We start from the raw sequence: 21,228 nt of genomic DNA, 5'->3' as shown, positions 1-21,228 counted from the left end.
AGTATTGTCTGTACCCTTCCAGACTGAGGACTCCTTGCAGGCAGACCTGCTTTATTCTCTGCTGTGTGTGTCCCCAGTGTCTGGGGCCAGCCAGCTCAGTGCTTGCTGATCGCTGGTCTGGAGATTTCACTGCCTGGGGCCAGACATCTCTTCCAGCAGCCTTTGTTTCCATACTTACAGGCAGGCTGTGTTGGGGTCTAATTAGGCTGTAAAAAACACCTCCCTGCTTCATGTTTATGGTGGGGTTTACATAAACTTTATATATATATATATATATATATATATATATATATATATATATATGCATAGTTTGCATAAACTATATATGATATACACAAGATAGTATTGGGAATGCTAACCACTGCTTAGCCACTCGGCATTTCTGCTGCCCCCAACCTTTCCTGGCTCAAACAGATGAGCTCTCTGCTTTCATTGCTTCAAGGGATGGGTCAAATTTTTGGTTTCTGACATTTGAAAGCCAGGACCTGTTCATAAGCCAGTATACTGGGGACAGCGCCTTATGAGTTAGCCTCGAGCAAGTCTTCCTCCTATCAGACCAGAAAGCTACTCTTAGGGTGGGATTGTGGAGAGTCAGAGGGAAAGTGAACACAAATTAGATGTGCTGGGTTCTGAGAGAGACCCTGGCCCTGCTGCCCAGACCAATCCCCAGGGACAGGGAGGGTGGCAGAAATCCCAGCCAGGTCTGGAAGAATCTGAGAGCAGTGTACACTTTTCCCAGAGTACTCCCAGCAGTCATGTACAAGGCAGGGGAAACTCTGCTGTGCTGTCTGGGTAGTAGGCTAAGGAAGCCTCAGAAGGTTACCTATGGCCCCAACATGGAGGGACAGACAAAAAGATTCCTATGTCTGCCCCCCTGCCTGAGAGGTATCTTAAAACTTCAGTCATGAGGGATGTAGGATGTTTCTCTTGAGCCCTGGACCAGACCTGGGATGCAGCCTTGTGGGTGACCCAGGCTGGAGAGAGAAGGGAAAGGCACACTCTGGTGTAGAAGTGGCCAGAAGACAAATGTGAGGGCCAGAGCTTTCTAAGTCTGGAGAAATGAGAATGGGGGCAGGAATGGTGAAATAAGGCTCTGAGAGAGAAGAGTAAAGGAAGTCAGTTAGTTCTTGCACAGCTCAGACTGTGGATTGAGCTCTGTCCCTACTACCTATGAATGTGCATATATTCAGACATTTTTATTTAAGGAAGCATTGTGTTTTGGAGGCAGAAGCCATTGAATTGGACATTGTCAGATGTTTACTTAGAATGAACAAAAACTATTATTATGTTCTGTGTCCCACTCCGTAAAATATAAAATGCGAGAAACATGATTTCATGGCAAGAGTGATGCTGGCCACCTGCAGTCTGTGAATGTGCCTCACTGTCTGCCCTGCTGCACCCGACACGCAGGCCCACCAGTCAGGGCTCAGCCATACCCTCGCTGCTTCTACCAGCTCCCGGGGGCCAGGAACTAGGCTGGGGTGGTAGAAACCGGCTTTAGAAGCAATGCGGGTCAGCAGGAAACAAGTGAGTGAAGCATAGCCAGTGACTTATAAAACCATAAGCAAATGCAGCATGCTGAATGCAGCAAGTGTAAGTTAGAGAGAGGAGGTGATAAGGGTGGGACATATGTGAAGACATAAAGGCAAGCGACTTTGATTGAATGCAGCTTGCCCACCAGCTCCAGGTAGGTCTCCCCCACTTTGGTGCTGAGTGCCTTTGCTGACCTTGGGTGGACCATGCCCAGAACCAGGTGCAGTGGCAGCATTCTAGCATGGATTTGCCGAGTGTCTGGTCTGTGCTTCATGGAGATTGTTGGGAGTCAGACCTAACCAGACCTAGAGCCTGCTCCCTAGGAGTGTCAGTTGGGGGTTGTGTTCTCAAATGGAGCATGACCTCCACTCAAAGGCTACCACAGTTCTGTGTAGGATCCTGGCTGTCATTTCTCAGCTCATTGTCTGAGAAAGAAATGATTCTTCCCCATGAAGAAGCATAACCTTCACCTTCTACTCTGGTCACCATCAGGCCAGGAAGAACACAATGGATGCATATCCACTCACCGTCAGAATTAAGAACTGGGTCCTAAAGCGTTTTCCCTCTACAATCACAGATTGACTTTTGGGAGATGCCAAGTATAGGAGAAAGGCAGGCACAGAGAAATGCAGAGGAGGGTCACTTAGCCCTGCCTGAGTTAGATGGGTGAAGAAGGCTCGCAAGAGGAGATGACATGTGAGCTGGGTCTGAAGGGTGAGGAGGTACCCAGGTGAAGACATGGGGGTGGGGGCTGGGCATGGCAGCAGGTGCATATGAGTCTTTAGGAAGGGTACATTCAAAGCCCCAGCACACCTGGGGGCTGTGTGGACAAGGGTGACGTGAATCAGGCAGCCCCACTGTACCCAGGTGTTTGCTTGCAGCCACAAGGATGCTCAGGGAGCAAAACACTCAGCTGGACCACAATTATGTTTCAGGTATATATGATGAACTAGAGTAGAATAGGTAGGAGAAGAAGATGAGAAGAGAAAAATTCATCATAAAGAAAGAAGGAAGAATCTGGTATAAGGGGAGAAGTGGTTCTGGATGGAGTTGTATTTGCTCCACATCCTCGCCAACATTTGGTGTTGTCCATCTTAAATTTTAGCCATTCGTGTGTGTGTGTGTGTGTGTGTGTGTGTGTGTGTGTGTGTGTAGTGTTGGCTCATCATGGTTTTAATTTGCATTTCCCTAAAGACTAATGAAGTTCAGCATCTTCTCATGTGCATTTTGCCATCTTTGATGAAGGGTCTCTTCAAATCATTTGCCTGCCTTTTTGTTGTTGTTTCTTAAAACAGGTTGTTCACCTTCTTGTTACAGAGCTACAACAGTTGTTCATATATTCTCGATGCAAGTCCTTTGCTTGTATGCATCCTGGGTAGTTTTTATCCAACTGGATGACCTCATAATGGTCTCTTTGAAAGAGCAGACTTTTTAAATGTTGAAGAAATCCTATTTATCACTTTTTAGTGGGAGCTTAATCTTCAAAATATAGATAAGCCAAAATTTAGAAATTTACTTATCTAATGAGCCCATGCTTGGACATTTAGGCTGCTTCCCACTTCTTACTGTTTTACTTGTTGTGAAGAATGTCACCGTACTTAAACCTGTGTTCTGTGTTCTCAGGATGCCAGTGCTTGCAAGGCTTTTGTTACACACCCTGAAATGGCTTTCCTAGAGAGAGCTCCTGGCCCCTTGTATGTGAAGCTCAGTTTCAAGGGACCATCCAGTCCTCTTGAAAGTCCCACAGCTTGTTAGTTTGTTTATAGATAAATGAAACTAGAAATGCCTGAAAACATATATGTGCCATTTTGTCCCTGCTCTGTTTGGGAAAGCATTTTTTTTCATAGATAATACAAAGGCAATGCTGGTAAATTTCCAGTGAGCATTCCAAAGGCTAGAATCTTATTTCTAAGGAAGTCAGCAGTGATTTATTGAAGGAGCACTGGGCAAAGGGCTGTTTGCTTTTCTGCATCTCTATTTGCCCATTCGTAAAGCTGGAAAAGGTCAGCCTGCTGTGTCTCCCCACAAAGAGGGCCATAGACCAGACTGACAGACAGAGTTCCTGGCCTTTAGGACAGTGTGTCATGATAGTAACTACCTTTTATCAAGGCCACTAAGCCCAGGGCCGCGGGGCCTATGTTACCTCTAATTCTCAACAGCAGCCTTGCCTGGTGTGTATTATTGCTTCACTTAGAAGCTACAGGCAGTGACTGGCCCAAGGTCACGTGACCAACAGTGGCAGAGCCTGGGCCTTCTGGCTCTGAAGCCTATGATGTTGTTGTTTTCTTGCTCTACTACATTTTAGCTATACACCACACACATGACAGCAAAAGTTTAAAGATATGGAGGTTGATTATCTTAAAAATTTTGCTTTGCTCTTGGAGACTTCATTTGCTGGTGGCAAAAGGGAGTAAGTGGTTCCTACTGGAAACCTTGTTTCCCAGAAGCCTTGGAAATACCCCGGAGCCAGTTGGTGGCCCAGCGACTGGCCTACCCCTGACTCTTCCTGCAGCGCCTGGTAAATCAGATCAAGGTTGGAGCTAAACATCTGGAGTGGTAGGTTTGAAAACCAGGAGGCAAAGCCTGGGACAAGTCTCCTGTCAGAAGGTCCTCTGGATGGTCGCCCTCTCGTTTCTGCGAGGATCTCCTAGATTACGGCTGCACAGGCCTGGGAAAGCGGATAGATGTCAGTGCTGGACACCAGCTTGAACAGAGATGGTGAACTGCATGTCTTCAGCCTCCTTTTCCACCTTTAGTCTTGACTCCTATCCCTTCACTAGGTACTCATATGTCCTGATTTGCCCAGAACACTCCTGGTTTATGTCTAGTATCAGTTGTAATCCACTGCCCCAACCCCTTTTGGTTTATATTAATTCAGACAGTTCAGGGAGAGGCACTGCAGAGAAACCCTCACTTGATGATACATCAGGGAGTCATTAGGGTTGTCTCTCAGAAGGGCATTATTATGAGAACATACATTAGCCCTGACTCTTGATTGTAAGTGACTTCCAGTTGGCCTCAGCAAGAAAAAAAGATGTATTGGTTGTCATAGCTAGACTGTTGGAGGTGAGGGGTGGGCAGGACTCAAGCCTGATTGGAAACAAGTTCTCAGCAATATTGTTACATCTGTCTCTCTGTCTCTGTTTCTCTCTCTGTCCACATCTCTCCAACTCTTGTTGATTTCATCTTCTAGGCAGGATCCTCCACATGGTGGGGAAGCTGTCCCCCCGGGGACTCTAGACTCACCTCCTCCCTGCTTAGCAACTCTCCTGAAAAGAGGAAGTTTCCTGTCCTACAGGCGTATATTCCTTCATGCCCAGGGAAGGCTCTGATTGGCTCTGCCTGGGTCATGTGCTCATCTCTGAGCCAGCTGTTACAGCTTGGGTGAATGGCTGTCCTGCGGTACCTACACATAATGGCACAAGGGACAGGGCTGCACCAAACCACACCAAACGAGGAATGAGTCTATAAAGAAAGTAGGTCAATTAGCTGAGCAGACCAAATTGATGGCATCTGCTATCCATTGTATTCAGCCATCATTTACATGGTGGTCACTTCTGATACTCCGGGGGTTTTATGTATAATGTTCATCATTTTCACAATTATGTAAAGAGATTCACCCCCATATTACAGATGAGGCTTGAACTGTTTAAATAATATAGCCAAGGATGGAAAAGTGGTCAATGCAGGAACTGACTTCTGACTCCAGATCTGTCTGATCCTCCTACAATATCCTGGTGGCCTTTTACAAGTGAGAGGGAGTGAGGATAATCTGTCAGGGGGCCCTCCTTGGACGTAGATCACACATAGGTTGCCCTGAAATAATGCTTCTGGAAAGACAAATCCCCTTCTGGTTCTGCCTATAGATTCTCCTGGATTCTCCATCTCTCTAGGAGATGAAGCCTGCTGTCCCAGGAGGGAGGTAGGAAGCTGGCCCATTCCAGTCACTGGAGGTGGCCAGGTGCTGAGTGAGCTCAGCCTCGGACCTACACTGTGCCCTGTGGCTTTGGGTAAATCCACCCTGTCTTCTGTGAGTCCTCATCGTTATATAATGATGGCAAGAAGTCTTACTGCTATCAAACACAGGATTCTTCTGACAGTCACAAGAATATAAATAAAAAATCTTGCTTCATAAGCTGGAATGATGATGATGATCGTGAGAGCTTCTTATTCAATTCTTGAAGAACAGAAGGAAAACATGGGGGCAGTGTTATTTTCTCTCCAAGGGAGAGGAGGACTGCCCTTTGCTTGTGTGAGTTCTTCGTGATTTGGAAAATCCTTTCCACAGACTTCACAGTTCAGCCGTGCAGGTCGGCAGGCACAGCACACATAGTCTGCCTTAATGCTTACTCTTTCTGCGCTGCCATATTGTGGTTTCCCAACCAGCACCCCAGGGGACAGCTTCCTCATTTCGATTCGTATTTTTAATAACATTTTTTTCTGATCACAAAAACAGTGTTTGCACAAAATTTGGAAAATAAAAAAGTGAGGAAAAAAACTCACCCTGAATTGCTCCACCCAGAGATACCAACCACATTTGGATAGCAGCTGACACTATATTCATAGACAAGTTAATATCCTGCATTATTCCGTTAACAACACATTAATGACATTTCCCCATCACAAAAAACTTCATAAGCATTGTTTTGGCAAATATTTCATGCATTGCTATACTATAGTTAATTGCACGTGGTAATAGGCCTTTGTGCAGAGGTCTGGAAGTAGGCTGGACAGCTAGGCCCTCAGGGCCTTCTGTGCAGAGCTGGAGGGACACAGCGGGGGAGACCTGGGCCCTGAAGGGACAGAAGGAAAGGCAGGCCCAGAACACGTTGCATATTTGCTTGTCTGTTCATTTATTCTTGCCTCGATATTTGAGGCTCCACTAGGCACCAGGTTCCCTTCCTGTTCTCCTGTCAATGCCCACTTCAGGTCTTCAACATCCCTCCCTCAAAGAGCCTCCCTGACCCTTCCCAGACCCCATCCTGTCCCAGATGTAGTGCACTCCTGGCAAAGGGGCCCCACGGAACCCACGGCTGTTCTGCAGAGCCCAGCTCAGGACTGGTACTTAATAGGTGCTCAGAAATGTTTGGAGACTGAGGGACTGAACTAACGTGAACAATAACAGCAAACAATGGCAATAAATAGCTAACACTCATGTTTTCAGTTTTGCATTATTATAGTTAACATGACAGAAATCTGTGTGATTAAAGCTTTGCTAAAATTTTAAATTATTTCCTAGACTTGAAATTCTAAGATTGAAGAATGTAGGCATTTTGATGAGTCTTTATACATATTGCAAGACCGCTTTCCAGAAATTCCATTATCTGTTATACTCTCAGAAGCAGTGCTTGTGTCTATCTCTCTGGTTGTAAGTAATGTAATTTAAAAAACTGTTCACTGATTTGATGAAAGTAGAGGCAGGAATGATATATTTCATTGATTTAATGAATGCTTTTTTAGTTTTCTGGTAAGACTGGAATTTTAAAGTTTTTTTTTTTTTAAGTAATCTCTATACTCAATGTGGGGCTCGAACTCATGACCCTGAGATCAAGAGTCACATGCTCCTCTCACTGAGCCAGCCAGGCACCCCAAGACTGAAACTTTATTTTTTTTAAAAGATTTTATTTATTTATGAGAGAAAGAGAGAGAGGGAGCACGAACACGAGCAGGGGGAATGGTAGAGGGAGAGAGAGAAGCTGGGAGGCTGATGCAGGGTCTCGATCCCAGGACCCCAGTATCACGACCTGAGCCACCCAGGCGCCCCAAGACTGAACTTTTAAAACCTGTTTATTGATCATTTGAATCTCCAGTTTTGTGAATTGTCCATTTGTGCCATTTGCCCAGTTATATTGGGATCTTAGTGTTTTTGTTGTGAATTGTGAGAGTTCTATTTTATTTTCAAAAATATTTCCCCAGTTTCTAACACTTTGATTTTTTTTTATGTCAAATTTCTTTTCATAGAAATACCTTTATTTTTTGTGTGTGCGTGTGATAGTGAAAACAATGGACTATCATGGTAAAAAAAAATTAGACATTATAGCAAATCATAAAGAAGAAAGTAAAAATCTCCTACATTCCTACCCTCTTGGACTTGTAACTAACATTTCTGGAGCATGTCCTTCCAAACTTTTAACCTTATATGTTAACAGTATTTTTTGAAGTTTAAAAAATTGAAATTTTTATGTATCCTCAAGCGAGCATTGTTTATTTCAAAATATCTTCCAATGCTTTTGCATTTAAAAAAGCCTTTCTAATCTAGAGATCACATTAAGAATTACCTTGTTTAAAGATAGAGCTGTGTATGTGTGTTTAGTTATGAAGGCCATATAGCATATTACGGAATATTTAGGAAATTAAGAGGAAAAAAATCAGCCATAATGCTTTAACATTAAACACGTCTATTTCTTTTGTGCATGGTCCTTTTGAGTCTTGGATCATGAACACTTGTATTTATTTTTAGTGGTTGCAAGGATAGTGCATGCACAGTTTTTGGTCTTCTCCTTTTCACTCACAATTATACCGTAAGCATTATTTTTATGTTGCTACATCTCTGTAATGGTTGTTTAGAATGATCCCCCAATGGCCCCTTCGGTCGCTGTGCAAGATTCTATCCTGCTGATAACCATCTAAGTTGCTTCTAATTTTTTTGTCAAGTGATATTTTGAAACACCAAAGTCCAGCGAAGCAGAATCTCCCACTGTTCCCTGGGAGCCAACTGGAATACAGTTTGACTTCTGCCCATTTCCTCCTTTCTTCAGAGGAATGTTGGGAGAAATCACTCTTAGGGAATGGTTAGGAAAACGATAACCATAAAATTAGGAAAAGAGACCATGAGGTAAAAGCACATTAAGCCTTTAGAAGAAAGTTGCTTTAGCAACTCAGGCCGGGTTGTTTAGGTTTTGTTTTTGTAACTCACGAATTGGTCATGAGTTTATAATAATTTTGACAAAATGCTTTCCATTCGTGCAGTGCTTGGTGTTTTTTCTGGGAAGCAGTTCAGTGTCTCAGCTGAGGGCTTTAGTGCAGGAAGACCTGGATTTGGATATCTGCTTATCTCTTGTGACCTTCAGCAACCCGCAGTCTATCTTTCTGCAAAATAGGAGTAATAATAGGCCAGGAGGGAGGACTGGTTAAGATCATCCCCTATGGGCGTTGAGCAGTAATGGGAAGAACCAAGAGGAGTAGCCAGAGTTCAGGAGGCCTTCCAGGCAGAGGGAAGCCAGAACCTTTTACTCCTGGGCCTCAGTTTCTCCATTTGTATGGGGAGGGCTCTTGGTGTATGGTCTGCAAAGCCTTTTCTGCTCCTCCCAGGAGCCTCCCGGAGACCCCTGCCCTGGCTTCTGTCCATTCTCCTCAGCAGGGCCTTCAGGACTCCTTTCTCCACTCAGCTCCACCAACAGTCCCTGAGAAATCTTCCAGGGCTGTCCCTGGCCTCCAGGACAGCAAAGGACTGTGGCATCCTTCATAGTCTCTGACATGATTTGGGGGAGGGGTGTGAGTGGGATCAGTAGATTCAATACATATTTATAAATTTCGAATGTGTCATTGATTTGTTGGCAAAGCTGGTTAGCAATAACCTTATCTTCTCTTTGAATAATTATCATCAATCATTTTTTTTTTTCCCCAGCACGGAAGAGAAGACAGCCCACAGTATAGTGGTTGAGACCCTGGAACGCAGAATCAAGAGATTTGGTTTCAGGCCTGTCTGTGCCCCATTTGTAAAATGGGAATGATAATAGCACCCACCTCCTAGGGCTGTCGTGGAGGCACTTAGCAGAGTGCCAGGCACACAGTAAGAGCTCAGTAATGTTAAATTGTTATAATAATAATAATAATAATAATCAGCAAATGGGAAGATGGAGTGCCTGGTTGGCATGGAACTAGGTGCCAGGGACAGAGATGTGAAGTTGTCCCAGGGGCCCCCAGAGAACCCAGGTGGAACCCGGTGAGTCTATAGGCCAGGAGGAGGCGGAACGTCCAGCGTGAGGCCAGAGCCAAGCCCCAGGCAGAAGAGTGGGCTCCTGCCGCGCGCTCGCAGCCGGGGCTCTCCGATTCCAGGGGCACGCACCAATCGCAGCACTTAAACCCCGGTGTTTGAACGCACCGGTCTCAAACTGGCCTCCTCTCCCGGGAGGACTGGCATCTTAGTCTCCGCCCCGGGGCGGTGTCATAGGAGCGTCCCAGGAGTCCCACTCGCCGCAGCTCCCGGCACCCGCGCGCACCGCTCGCTCCTTAGCCAAGCGTTCCGGAGCCCGCAATGGCCCTTTAAAAGGCAGAGTCTAGTCCAGAGGGGGCGGGCGGGGGGCACTGACCGCCGCCCGAGGCCCGGCCCCTCCTCCCTGCCCCTCCCTCGGTCCGTCCCTCCCTAGGTCCCCGCGTCGCTCGGCCGCTCGCTCGCTCGCCGGGCGCACGCTCCGCCTCCGTCAGTCGGCTCGGCTGTCTAGCGCGCGGCGTGGAGCCGAAGCCGGGGCTGGACGCGCGGCTAGGGGCTGGGGGCTGGGAGATCGGCTCCCGCCACCGGGCCGGGCCTGAGCCGCTATGGCCGAGATGGGCAGCAAGGGGGTGACGGCAGGGAAGATCGCTAGCAACGTGCAGAAGAAGCTCACGCGCGCGCAGGAGAAGGTGAGCAAGCCCGATCCCCGGCCTCCGCGCCGTCCGGGCCACCTGCCCCCCCTCCCCCCCCCAGGGGCTGGTCCTCACCCGGGATCCGGCGCTGTCACCTCCGGACGACCGCTGCCGAGGGCCTTCGGGGGTCCATAGGCTGCGGCCGCCAGCGTTCTGGGCGCCTCTCGGGTCCGCGTCTTCTGTCTCCCCACCCCCAGCGGGGGCAGAAGAGGGCGCAGCTGTCCCCTCACCCCCCCCCTCCCGCGGCTCCCCCCGCTCCCCCCACCCCCAGCTTTGTATCTTCTTCGTCTGTCTGCAGGGAAGAGGCGGCCCACGCTCTTCTCGGGGCGCGAGGTCCAGTAAATCCCGCCCTGGAGGCCGAGGGCCCGGAGGCTGGGAGGCGAGGTGGCGCCCCCAGCCCCCCGGCCCCACTCGGGCCACGCGGGCGGGGCCGGCGCTGGGGGGAGGGAGTCTGCCCCTTGTGTCCCAGGGCCTCTCTGCTCCGGGAATCCCGAGGCTGCCCCTCAGCCCTCGGGTGCCAGCGGGCTAGCTCCAGGCCCCTGGGCACTTCCTGAGCCCGCCGTTCCCTCCTCCCCAGCCGCCTCTCCACCTTCTGTCCCCGCCGGCCGAAGGAAGGATCGGGTTTCCTTTCCTGAGAGGTGCCCGAGGCCTGGACGCTCCGGCCCGGCCCCTGGGGAGCACAGCACTGCGCGCCCCTCGGGGAGGTGCCTTCGTCCGAGCCTGGGCTTCGCGTTTCCGGCGGCTGGGGAGGGAGTGGTGGCTCCGGCTTTGGGAGCCCACCACCTGGGTGGGGAGCTGGCCCGAAGGAGCTGGGGCCACACCGGGGGCGTGGAGGGCGCCGCAGGAAACCTGACCCCTCAGTGCCCAGAGCAACTGGCAGCAGGCGAAGGGGATGGAGCCAGGGCTTCCCCTGGCACCCTGACAGTGCAGGAAATGCAGTATTGGGGGGCGGGGGTCCGCACCCGTTCAGCTTTCTATCCCAAGCCACCTCTGGTTCATTGAATTGGATCACGCCAGCTGCTGACGCCACTTCCCCTGCCGACTCGGACTCTGAAATCTAGGATTGCAGAATCTGCTCCAGCCAGGGTGGTCCCCCAGTGCCCCCCAGCGGAGTCTGCCTTCTCTCCCACCCGACGCTCAGCCAAGAGTGGGAACTCGGGGACAGGCCGGCCTCCTCCAGCCAGTCTGTGGCTGTTTATAAACAATGACTTTTGCAGCTGAGACCTGCGGGTTCCCTAAGGATGCAGCCACGTGATGGGGGGGCAGGGGCTAGAGCTTCCTCAGCGCCTCCCCAAGAGTCCCGCTGCTCATCCTTGTAGTCCGCAAGCTAAGGAGATGGGTGGGTGTGCGTGGAGGTTAGGGCCCTCAGCCAAGCTCCAGAGCTGGCCGGCCCCAGCAGCTGTACACCCTTCCCACTGCCCCCACCCACTCCTGCCCCCGCGGGAGGAGGGATTAGAGCACCACAGATAGCTGGCTGGGGGCTGGGAAGACTTCAATAAGCGCTGGTGGTGGTGGACGGGGGCAGATGCTGCTGCCCTTGCTTCCTCCCCCCACCCCCCTCCTGCCCAGGACTGGGTAATCCATCTAGGTGCCTGGAGCCGGCAGCTCTGGGCTAAGCCGACTTCCTGCTCCTCAGGGGCTGAGGAAGATGAATGGGAAGCAGAAGGTTAGCTGAGATGAGTTCCCTGCCCCCACTCCACTGATGTCCTACTCTTCTCTGGCTCCCCTTTGCTCTTTCGGTGTCCCCTTTGCCCTGGCTGCCTTGTCTCTGCATCAGCATCTTTCACTAATTTCAGGGGCAGTAGGCATGAGCTGTGTCCCCTCCTTGTAAGTGGCAGTACGTCATCACTGACCCCACTGAGCCGCCTCCCCTCCCTCTTCAGCTCCTGTTCCGTGGCATGGGCAGTTGGCTGACAGCTGGTCGGCCATGGACGCTGGCCTTGGCCAAGGGCTGGCCCTTCCCAAGCCTGGGCTGCAGGGGACTGGAGTTGTTTAGTGGTACTGCTGCTCTCTTCCCCTCTGACACTGAGTGCTGGTTAGGAGACCCTCCTGCATTGGAAGTCGGAGAGTAGCCTTCCTTCAGTCCCCTCCCCTGTTGGCCCTGCAGCAGTACCCCCTTCTGGGGAAGCCTGATGCCTCAACCCACACCAGCCTCTCCCCTTTGCCCTTCTGTGGTTCAGAGTCTGGTGCAGCATGGGTCAACGGCTGCCTCCCTAGCACCTTCTGGTGGTGTTCAGGACCCCGTCTAATTCACATTGCCAGTGGTCTCACAGGCACCCCTGCTCCCGCCTCGCCTCGGCCGAATCAATCAGTAATGGGGGCAATTCCAGTTGTGTTGCCATAGGAGGGCATTTCCTGACCAGGGACAAGTGGTAGCTTTGGTGCAGGGCCTGGATACTATCCCCATAGGTAGAAGGGCCTCATCTCTCCTTTTCTTCTTTCCCAGTTTCCCCTCTCAGCCCAAATATCCACCAGGACTCAGAGGGTGACAGTGTGGTCAAGGAAAGCTTACCCTCTGGTGTCTGTGGAGCCGGCTCTCCTGTGCCCCCAGCTTAGTGCATCTCTCCATGGGTCTTGGCTTGGCATTACCCATCTCATCCTCCCTTGACCCAGGCATCACTGGTCTGGGTGCTCCCCCTGAGGGGAGGGCAGATCTGTGTGTGTACTCAGGCATTTACCTGGCCCCAGCAGGTGCAGAGTGACTGTTTATGGACAAACAAGGGCATTTGGGGGCTTGCTTGGCAGCCCTGGTGCAGGCCTGTGGGTGGGCTGATTTGTGCTGTGTTCTCTGCTTTCCCCCGTTCAGCAAACCCTGCCTTGGACATGTGCTGTGTGCCTGGCCCTGGGCCGAGCCCGGGGTGCAGTGGGGAGCGGGGTGTGGGTGGTTGTGACTGCTGTGGAGCTTACTGCTGTAAGGTCCCGGGGCCTTTGGCCATGAGGAGGCATAAGAGTATATTGGACGGGTCACCAGGGTCTGAGCATGGCACTGCACTCCTCGTCTCCTAGCCCCTGGCTGCCCCCAGAGTGCTGGGGTACGGAGCGTGTGCCTGGAGCTTGGGCTCGGGGGCGTCATGAGGTCATCTTCCTATTGCGTTTGGCTTGTTGGACCCTCTGTGAATGACTTTATCCATTTTTGGGCCTCAGTAGGGTGGCTGGGCAGAGCCAATGTAGGGTGGAGCCTGGGTCAGATGACAGAGGATTAGAGGTTGGCCGGCTGGGCCCCTTGGGGGAGGGGTAGGTGGGGGAGAAGGGACAGCTGGGGTGGGGGTGGAATCTGGCCCGCTGGCCCCTGCCCCTGAGGCCCACTGCTTAGGAGTCCTCATGGAGGGAGGCCAGAGCTGGGCTGATGATGAGCACAAGGAAGAAGGCTCTGGCGGGAGGTGGGAGTGTGCACTCCTTCTGTCCCCCGTGGCAGGCCCTGAGCCTGCTGGGAGTGGGGAGGCCCAGCTGGGAGGGGGCAGGGCCCAGGGCTGGCAAGTTGGAGTAGATGCTCCCCAGAGGGAAGGTGCAATGGCAGTTATTTATAGGACCCTGACACATGGCCATGATGGCACCATGCTCGTCTGGTGGTCAAGGTCTCCTAACAAAGTAGCCGTATGGGCCTCAGCTGGAGCCAGGCCTGTACAACCAATCCTTACCCTCACGACAGCCTTAAGAGGAGCCACGCCACACGGAAGAGCAGGTGCCCTGGGAGGGGGGCCCATCTGGGTCTGCGGGAGGGCCTGTGAGGCACCAGGCTCCTCTCACCTCCCTGCTTCCCCAGGCCCCAGCCAAAAGTTGCTCCTCTCCCCCCACATTCTGCATTTCTCTTTCCTCATCTTGGTGTCCCTCTCTCTGTCCCTGGGTATCTGAGGACTCTTCCTGGCCCTCTCTTGTCTGTGCCCACACCCCACCCAGTGTCCCCTTTCCCTCAGCCTCTCTCTATCTCCCTGCTCTGTGTCTCTTTCCTCTGAGCTGGCACAAGGCTCTTGCCCCTCTCTACCCTCAGAGCAGCTTCTCCCTGAACCTGAATTATCGGTGCAGGTGGTTGTGGTTCACCTTGCCCGCTGGAGGGAAGGCTTCTGAGCCAGCCATCATTTCTGGTAGGGTGTCTATGGGGACTTGGGGGACATTTGGCTAAGGAATGTGGGCATGGAGAGGTTGGAAACATGGCCTCCAGAATTCCCCGAGCTCCAGTGTGCCCTTGGGGGAGAGGAGTCTCCACTCAGGTGAGTCTGCTGGCTCATGCCAGGGCTCAGGGTGAGGCAAAGGCTGTTTTACCCAGGGGCCTGCAGAGAAGGGTGTGCTTCCTGGGCTACATGGGGCCTGGAGAAGGTGTTCTGGGAGGGTCTATGTGGCCAAGGTGTTGGGTGAGAGTGAGGACAGGAGGCCACTAGTTCACTTAAAGAGAAGGGGCCCAGTGTGTTGGGAGTGGTGAGGGGTGGCTGGGTGGTAGATGTGGGCCAGATTTGATCAAGTCTTGTGGGGAAATCTGTGTATCTCTTGGATTCTCAGAGAAGCCGAGGTTTGAATGCTTCTCCTCCCTTCTTCGCAGATGACCCCGTCAGGGGCCCTCTTCCCACCTCCAATTTCAGGTCCCTGCCCCTGGACTAGGCAATCTTGATCCATCTTGTCCCTTACAAGCTGTGTGACTTGGACAACATGAAGAGAATGCTTCTGTCCCTCCCTCCTGCCTTAACTCAAGGCCAGGCCTTGCATAGTTCTGTTTCCATCAGGTTCTAGAATCCCTGGGTCCTACCCTCAGCATTAGGCCTCTTTCTTACCACAGGAGAAGAGACTACAAGGGCGCGTGGGAGAGACAACATGCATGGGCTTGGCAGGCAGGCAGTCCTCAGTTTCTGAGGCAGTCCTCAGTTTCCCTGTCTAGCTAGGACCTTGGGCAAGTTGCAGGACATTCATGTATAAAATGGGGCAATAATGGTTCCTCTGCACATATTCATTTTGGAGAGTAAAGCCTTGGACAGGGCCCAGCACAAGGCAAGTGCTCACTAAATGCCCACTCTGTGGGGCAGGGCAGTACAATGAAGCGACCCAGGAGCCCGCCGTCCCTGCCTAGGCCTGCTTCCCTGCGAGTGTCCATTTCAAGCCTCTATAGACAGCTAATCCCTGCTGAGCCCTTAGCTGATCAGGGCTTATGATGCCCCAGTGCCTGGGTGGTGGTGGTGGTGGTGGTGGTGGTGGTGTGTGTATGTGTGTGTGTAGAGGGGCAGCCTACAGCAGGGGAGGGAATCAGACACTTCTGGAGTGAATCTTAACTCACCTTACGCATAAACTCGGTGGCTCTGGGTAAGTATCCCCCCTCTCTCTGGGCTTCCTCATTTTGGCCCTCAGTAAAGTAATGGGGGGTTGCTTATTTATTCCTCTATTCATGAAATGAACATCAAGCACCTACTAGGTGCTGGGCATTCTTCTAGGGACAGGGGATACAGGGCTGAACAAAACCATGCCCTACCCTCAGGGAGCTGAGCCATTAGGGAGGGCGGAGGGGTGGGGGGGAGATGGTAGAGAAGCAAGCAACTGTGCTGGCGGGTAGTGAACAGGAGGTGGCCCTTCACTTTTCCTCAGTGGAGTCTGATGAATGGGCTCAGCCTTTCCTGAGCATCCCTAGTACCCCTGCTGAGGACTCAGGTGGGGCTGTGAACGTGGGTGCTCACACAGTTCATGGGATTGGCCAGGGAGAGGCTGAGTGGAAGCTTCTGGTCTCCAGGTAAGAGGGCACCTGGGGGAGGAAGGCTTTCTGTTGGATGCCACTCTGGTATGTTGTGTTTTTCTACAGGCTCTTTGGCAAGTCTCCTTTTGGGATTAAAGGTACAAAGAAAAGGATGCCAATGCTAAAACCACTCAGCAGGGCACTGACAGAGGACAGGCCTGGACAGCTTCAGAGGCTGGGCAGGGGCTCTGGATGTAGGATGGGAAGACAAACGCAGGGGGACCCTGAAAGAGGAAGAGGGAGGCACCGAAGATAGCCCAGACTTGGGGGCAGGCTCTTGGAAGACTTTTTAGAAAGCTGAGTTTACAATGCTCTCCCCAGGCCTTGCTGCCTTTGGGTAAGTCTTGTTCACCTCTCTGAGCCTGTTTCCTTACCTGATATAGATGACATATGCCACGTAGCATGCTGTGCAGATTAAGTGGACAGATGTGAAGGGCAGGGCTCATCATTTCCCAGAGGAGCTGGTCTTGTGCGGTGGAAGGGGCCCTCTCATGGGAACTGGCTGGTACCTGGGACTCTTGGGGCCTCTCCAAAGAGACTGCCACTTCCCAAAGAGGCCACCCACTTGTGGACTGGGCAGCAAAGCTGGCTCCATGCTGAGGGCTGACAGGGGTCAGTGCTGGGCAGTTGAAAAGGGAAAGGCAGGCTCTTCTTGCTCCAAGGGAAGCCTTTGTCAAATATTAACTTAGTGATAACAGCCGTGGTTTATTGTGTACCTGCTGAGTGCCAGGTACTTGGTAAAAATTCTCATCCCACTGCAACCAGGTGAGGTCATGATGATTCCCATTGAGCAGATGAAGAAACTGAGCCTGAGCAGTGGTGTGACTTGCCCATGGGCTCTCCCAGTCAACTGTCTGGCTTACCACGTCTCTGGTGGAGCCATGCAAATGAGATATGAATCTCTAGTGACCCTTCCTGACCTCTCCTGATCAAGAAGGCCTTGTCCATTAGGGGAATCATTTGACAGGTTTGGGTCCCCAAGACCTTCTTCCTCCCCCATTAAAGGAGATTTGAGGGCCCTTGTCCCCCACTGGATCCTCACCTGAGTATGACCTTTACCCTTTTGAGATGTGTGGTGGGCTCTGGGGTGAGGGGATGGCCTGAGCTTTCCTGATGCAGAAACACAAGAGTTTCTGCAAGAAAATGAGGACAAAGGAGGCAATGTGGCGTGTATGTGAGTGTATGTGTTTTCCCAAATATAAAAGCTGCATCCAGTTCATTCAGTATAAAGAAACCATCTTTATTCTGAGAGTCTGTCTACTTTTGTTTATGTTGTTGCAACAGTGTTTCTTTTATGAAATGATGTTAATACTAGTTATTTTTTAATGTTCTTGGGGGAAGAAATAGTCATGCAACTGACCACACACACACACACACCGTCTTTTCCTGGAGTGGAATCTAAAAGTCTGGGACCCACTGCCCTGGGGGAGCTTACTGCCCATCCCTGTGGACTGGCTGTGTGGAGTGGGAAGGCAGCTCTCCTGGGTCCAGGCTTGAGTCTGGCCCATGGTAGCCTGGGGCCAGCCTCCTAGAATATCTGCTCCCTGAGGGTGGGTGCTGCTTCCTGCGGTGGCTGTGGCTTCTCCCAGCTCAGCGCGCTGTGTGTGCTCACACGGATGCATGGATTCTTCAGGCAGGCCTGGCAGAGGCCCGGGAGATCCCCTGGGTTTTTGGGGTACAGGGTGGGTGGGGTAGGGCAGCTGGGGCTGTAGGATTTCAGGCCTTCAGAGAGCAGAGGAGGCCATAGTAAGAGCTGAGGGCTTGGAGTCGGATGGAGGGGGGCCCCTGCCCCCCTCCACAGGCCATTCGGAGGGACTCAGGCATCACTGCAAATACCATCTTCCACAGTAAAAGGGCCCAGGACTGTGGTGGAGCTTACCTGAGCCAGGGGCTGCAGTGCTTGGGCCCAGAAACTGAGGTTCTCAGGAGTGGCAGGGGCCTTGCTGGGGAGCCCTGCCTGGCTTTAGGCCAGATGCCAGAGAGGCCTTGGCCTGAGCCCTCTGCCAGAGTCTTCTTCCAACCTGAGACAGCTTTGGGTGACAGAAATGCCAGGGATTGCTGACCTGGGGGCCTGCGTGGTTTGCTGGACCATGACTTCACTGTTAGGGCCAGTGAGAGGCTGCCCTCAGACCCATTTCCACCGTACTCTCTGCAGGCCTTCTTCCCTCCGCTTCCTGGACCTTACCTTCAACCCTGCTGCTCAGCAGATGGGGTGGGATTGGGGCCCCAGCGTGGGCCAAGAGTGGGAGTTGGAGCCTGGCTACAGACAGTGGCCTCAGGGTGCAGAGAGCCATGGTGCCCTGGGGGTGGGCATTTGTGCCTCCCATGCTGTGCCCAAGCCTGGGGCCACGGGCCAGCCCCCCCCCCCCCCCCCCCGCTGCCTCCACCGAAGGGTGGTGAGCGGCAGACATGCCCGCCTCTGCAGGGTGAGGGCCGCAGCGGCTCTGGGCTGAGCCCCCTGGGCTGGGCAGTGAGCGGGCAGCAACAGCCACCACAGGGAGGGACGTGTACCAGCTGGTGTGGGGCCAGGGCTCCGAGGCCTTCTGGGCCCCTGCAGGCCTCCCTGTCCTGGAGATGCCAGGGTGTCTTCTTAGGGATGTCCCTGCTGGCTCCTTGTTTCAGATGCCTCAACTTACATTGAATTAATTCTCTCAGGTTGGGATGACCTTATTTATTCTGGCTGTCATTCCCTTGTTTGTGGCTTGCCCATTGTGGGCCAGGATGCTGAGGTGCTGAGGGTACTGAGAGAGAATCTGCCCCTGTCCTCAAGGAGCTCCCAGAGCCCGTCACAGCACTGGGGAGAGATCGAGGCAAGGGTGCTGGTGCTAAAGAGCTTCACATCCAGCCTGGGCAGTCAAGGAAGTCTCCTCGGAGGAGGCACCTGAGCTGGGTTTGAAAGGCAGAGGAGGTGGGTTGTGGGGAGGGCAGGGACGTTTTTGGCGGACTATCCAGGGTGGCTGGAATGTGTGTGAGTGAGGGTGGTCGGGATGAGGCCCAAGACCGAAAGGATAGGTGGGGGAGAGCAGGCCCTGGAGGGCTGGGAGGGACCCCAGACCCCTGTGTGCCTCAGCCTGCTCCCCTTTCTTCCTCACATGTTGCCTGAGCCATTTGTCTGTTTGTCTGTCTTCCAATCTGGGCTTAGCTGAGAACCTGGTGCGTCACTGTCTAGGGCCGAGGGAGCCCCTGGCTTTCTGAGGAAAAGGAGACCCACCCGGGGTGAGGGGGTGAGTCCTGAGTCCCCTGAGGGAATGACCTCAGGCTTGGCCAGGTTAGGATCCAGGTGTGCCCAGGAAGGCACAAGGGGGTCTGGGGTCGGGCTGCCATCCTGGAGTCTACCCTGTCAGGGCTGGGATCACAGCGGCTGAGTGATGTCTGTTTCCCAGGCTTGCTAGAAAGGCACAACATCCTATAGTCCCCACCCCACATGTGTACTGCTTCTTTGTTTTGGGGCCCCAAGGTGACACTGAGGGGGGGTGACACCACTAGGCTTGGAGAGCCTAACAGCTGGGAGGGGCCATCAGTGCATCAGTTCACCCCTCTTCCGGCACTCCTGTGTGCTCTGTCCTTCGTGGCCAGGCCACTGGTCAGATGCCCATGGGGGGCCGTCCCCTAGCTCCTGGGTCAGAGCAGGGGAGGGTCCTCAGAAGAGGAGGGTCCTCAGGGGAGGAGGGGTCATGCCAGCGGGTGGGGGCCTCTGGCTGTAAGTGCAGACTGCTGGGAGAGGCGTGGACAACAGGAACAGTAATGTCGGTAATGTTGTACGGATGGAGGCTCAGGGGGCAGCGCTGGCTGGTGAGGCACGTTGGGGTTTCCACTCAGGCCTGAGGCTGGAGGAGCCATCAGAGGCTGTGGGGCCGGAAGGGGGATCGGGTGACGGTAGAGCCTTTGTCAGACTGGCCCCTTTTCCAACAGCTGCTGCTACTTTCTTTGGACCCTTTGGTCAGCTCAGCCTCTCCCCAGGACTGTCGCCAACATGCCTGAGCCCTGGACGAGCCTGGGCCCGCTATTGGGCACCGGGGACAGACCTGGCACAGGAGACCTGGGCTGGGAGAGGCCCCTCAAGGGGACCCCCGCTCCCCACCCCCATCTGCCATGGCGCCGCTAGTCTCTGCTCTGGGATGGCATCCACTCTGCCAGGACATGTTAACTATCTTGGGGCCAGATCTAGGTGGTGTGTGGATGCAGGTGCTAACCCGGGGCCCCGGAACATTGGTAGCTGGGCAAGGACAGAGGACAGATCGAACCGGGGTTAAGAGGTGTGTGTGGGAGGATGGAGTGTGGCCCCAGTGACCACTTGCCTCCTCTGTGGTCCAGGGCAAGCTGCGCCCCTCTTTCCTCCTCTGTACATGGGAACAAGAGTTCCTACTCCCACCGGCTTGTGGATAGGGCCCAGGAGGAAGTGATGTGATCAATGCCTGGTCCCTGGTGGGTGCTGACACACAGGTTTTTTCCCAGGGAGCATCTTGGGGAAGCCCCTGAGAACCCACAGGTATGGACCATTCTGGCTTTTGTGTTTTGAGCTGTTTGTTTTGTATATGATAGGATTCTTGAAATTGAGCTGCGGTGTACCTTTTTTCCCTCTTTTTTCCTGTACTGGCTGAAAAAGCTTAATTGGGAGGGGGTGGTATCATCTCCTCCAGGAGGGAAGTCAGAGCCCCCTGAGCCAGAGCCCCGTTGAATGAGGTTGGGGAAGGACACATGGTTCCAGGTGGGCTGTGCTTTCAGGGACCAGATGCGGGGCATGGAGCGGGGGACAGAGGTGAGGGGTCTCCCATCATTCATTTACTCTGGGAGCCTGATGTGCAGCAGAAGAGCACAGGCTTGAGAGACCTGGCTTGAACCCTGGCTGGGCCTCCGAACCCCAGCGTGCCCATCTGGGAACTGAGAAACATGAGATCCTCTTATCAAGGGAGATAAGGTGAACTCTGCTCGTGGCAGAGCTGTGTCTCTGCTGGGTCCAGCTGGCTTTAGAGGGTTGGGGGGGGGGGAATACAGTCTTCTTATCTCTGTGGCATTGTGTAATTCTATGAAGAACCCTCACACCCACCTTTTTTCATTTGATTCATTGTCTTGCTGACTGTGAGGTAGGCAGGACGGGATTATGGTTCCATTTGGCAGATGAGAGCACTGAGGCTCAGGGAAACCCTGGGATTTCCTCACTTCCAGCCATCAGACTTGGCCCTAGGTTGGCCTTTCCTAGGTGCTGCCCTTCCCATCCCTGAATCCAGGGCTAGGGAGAGACTTTTTTTTTTTTTTTAAAGTAATCTCCACACCTAAGGGGCTTGAGGTCAAGAGCTCTACCTACAGAGCCAGCCAGGTCAGCCAGGCTCCCCTAGGGGGAGACTATTGAAGTGCAAATG

The 21,228-nt window shown here is 52.9% G+C and overlaps 1 protein-coding gene across 10 annotated transcripts in view; it reads left to right on the top strand.

The window, feature by feature from the left end:
* Window positions 1–1,461: 1,461 nt before the first annotated feature.
* Window positions 1,462–21,228, top strand: part of BIN1 (bridging integrator 1) — a 63,677-nt gene continuing 43,910 nt past the window's right edge. For 4 of the 10 annotated variants that reach the window (XM_032412580.1, XM_032412572.1, XM_032412563.1 and 1 more), the window contains exon 1: window positions 9,724–10,155. In XM_032412580.1, coding sequence (XP_032268471.1) covers window positions 10,072–10,155 — 84 coding nt within the window. In that variant the 5' untranslated portion in view covers window positions 9,724–10,071. Of the gene's footprint in view, window positions 1,688–9,719; window positions 10,156–21,228 lie in introns of those variants that run through there. The other 6 variants (XM_032412518.1, XM_032412498.1, XM_032412544.1 and 3 more) reach the window with 4 other exon arrangements.

This window comes from Phoca vitulina, unplaced genomic scaffold, assembly GCF_004348235.1.
Source record: "Phoca vitulina isolate PV1807 unplaced genomic scaffold, GSC_HSeal_1.0 scaffold1, whole genome shotgun sequence".
Taxonomy (NCBI): domain Eukaryota; kingdom Metazoa; phylum Chordata; class Mammalia; order Carnivora; family Phocidae; genus Phoca; species Phoca vitulina.
This window is presented reverse-complemented; position numbering and strand designations above follow the sequence as displayed.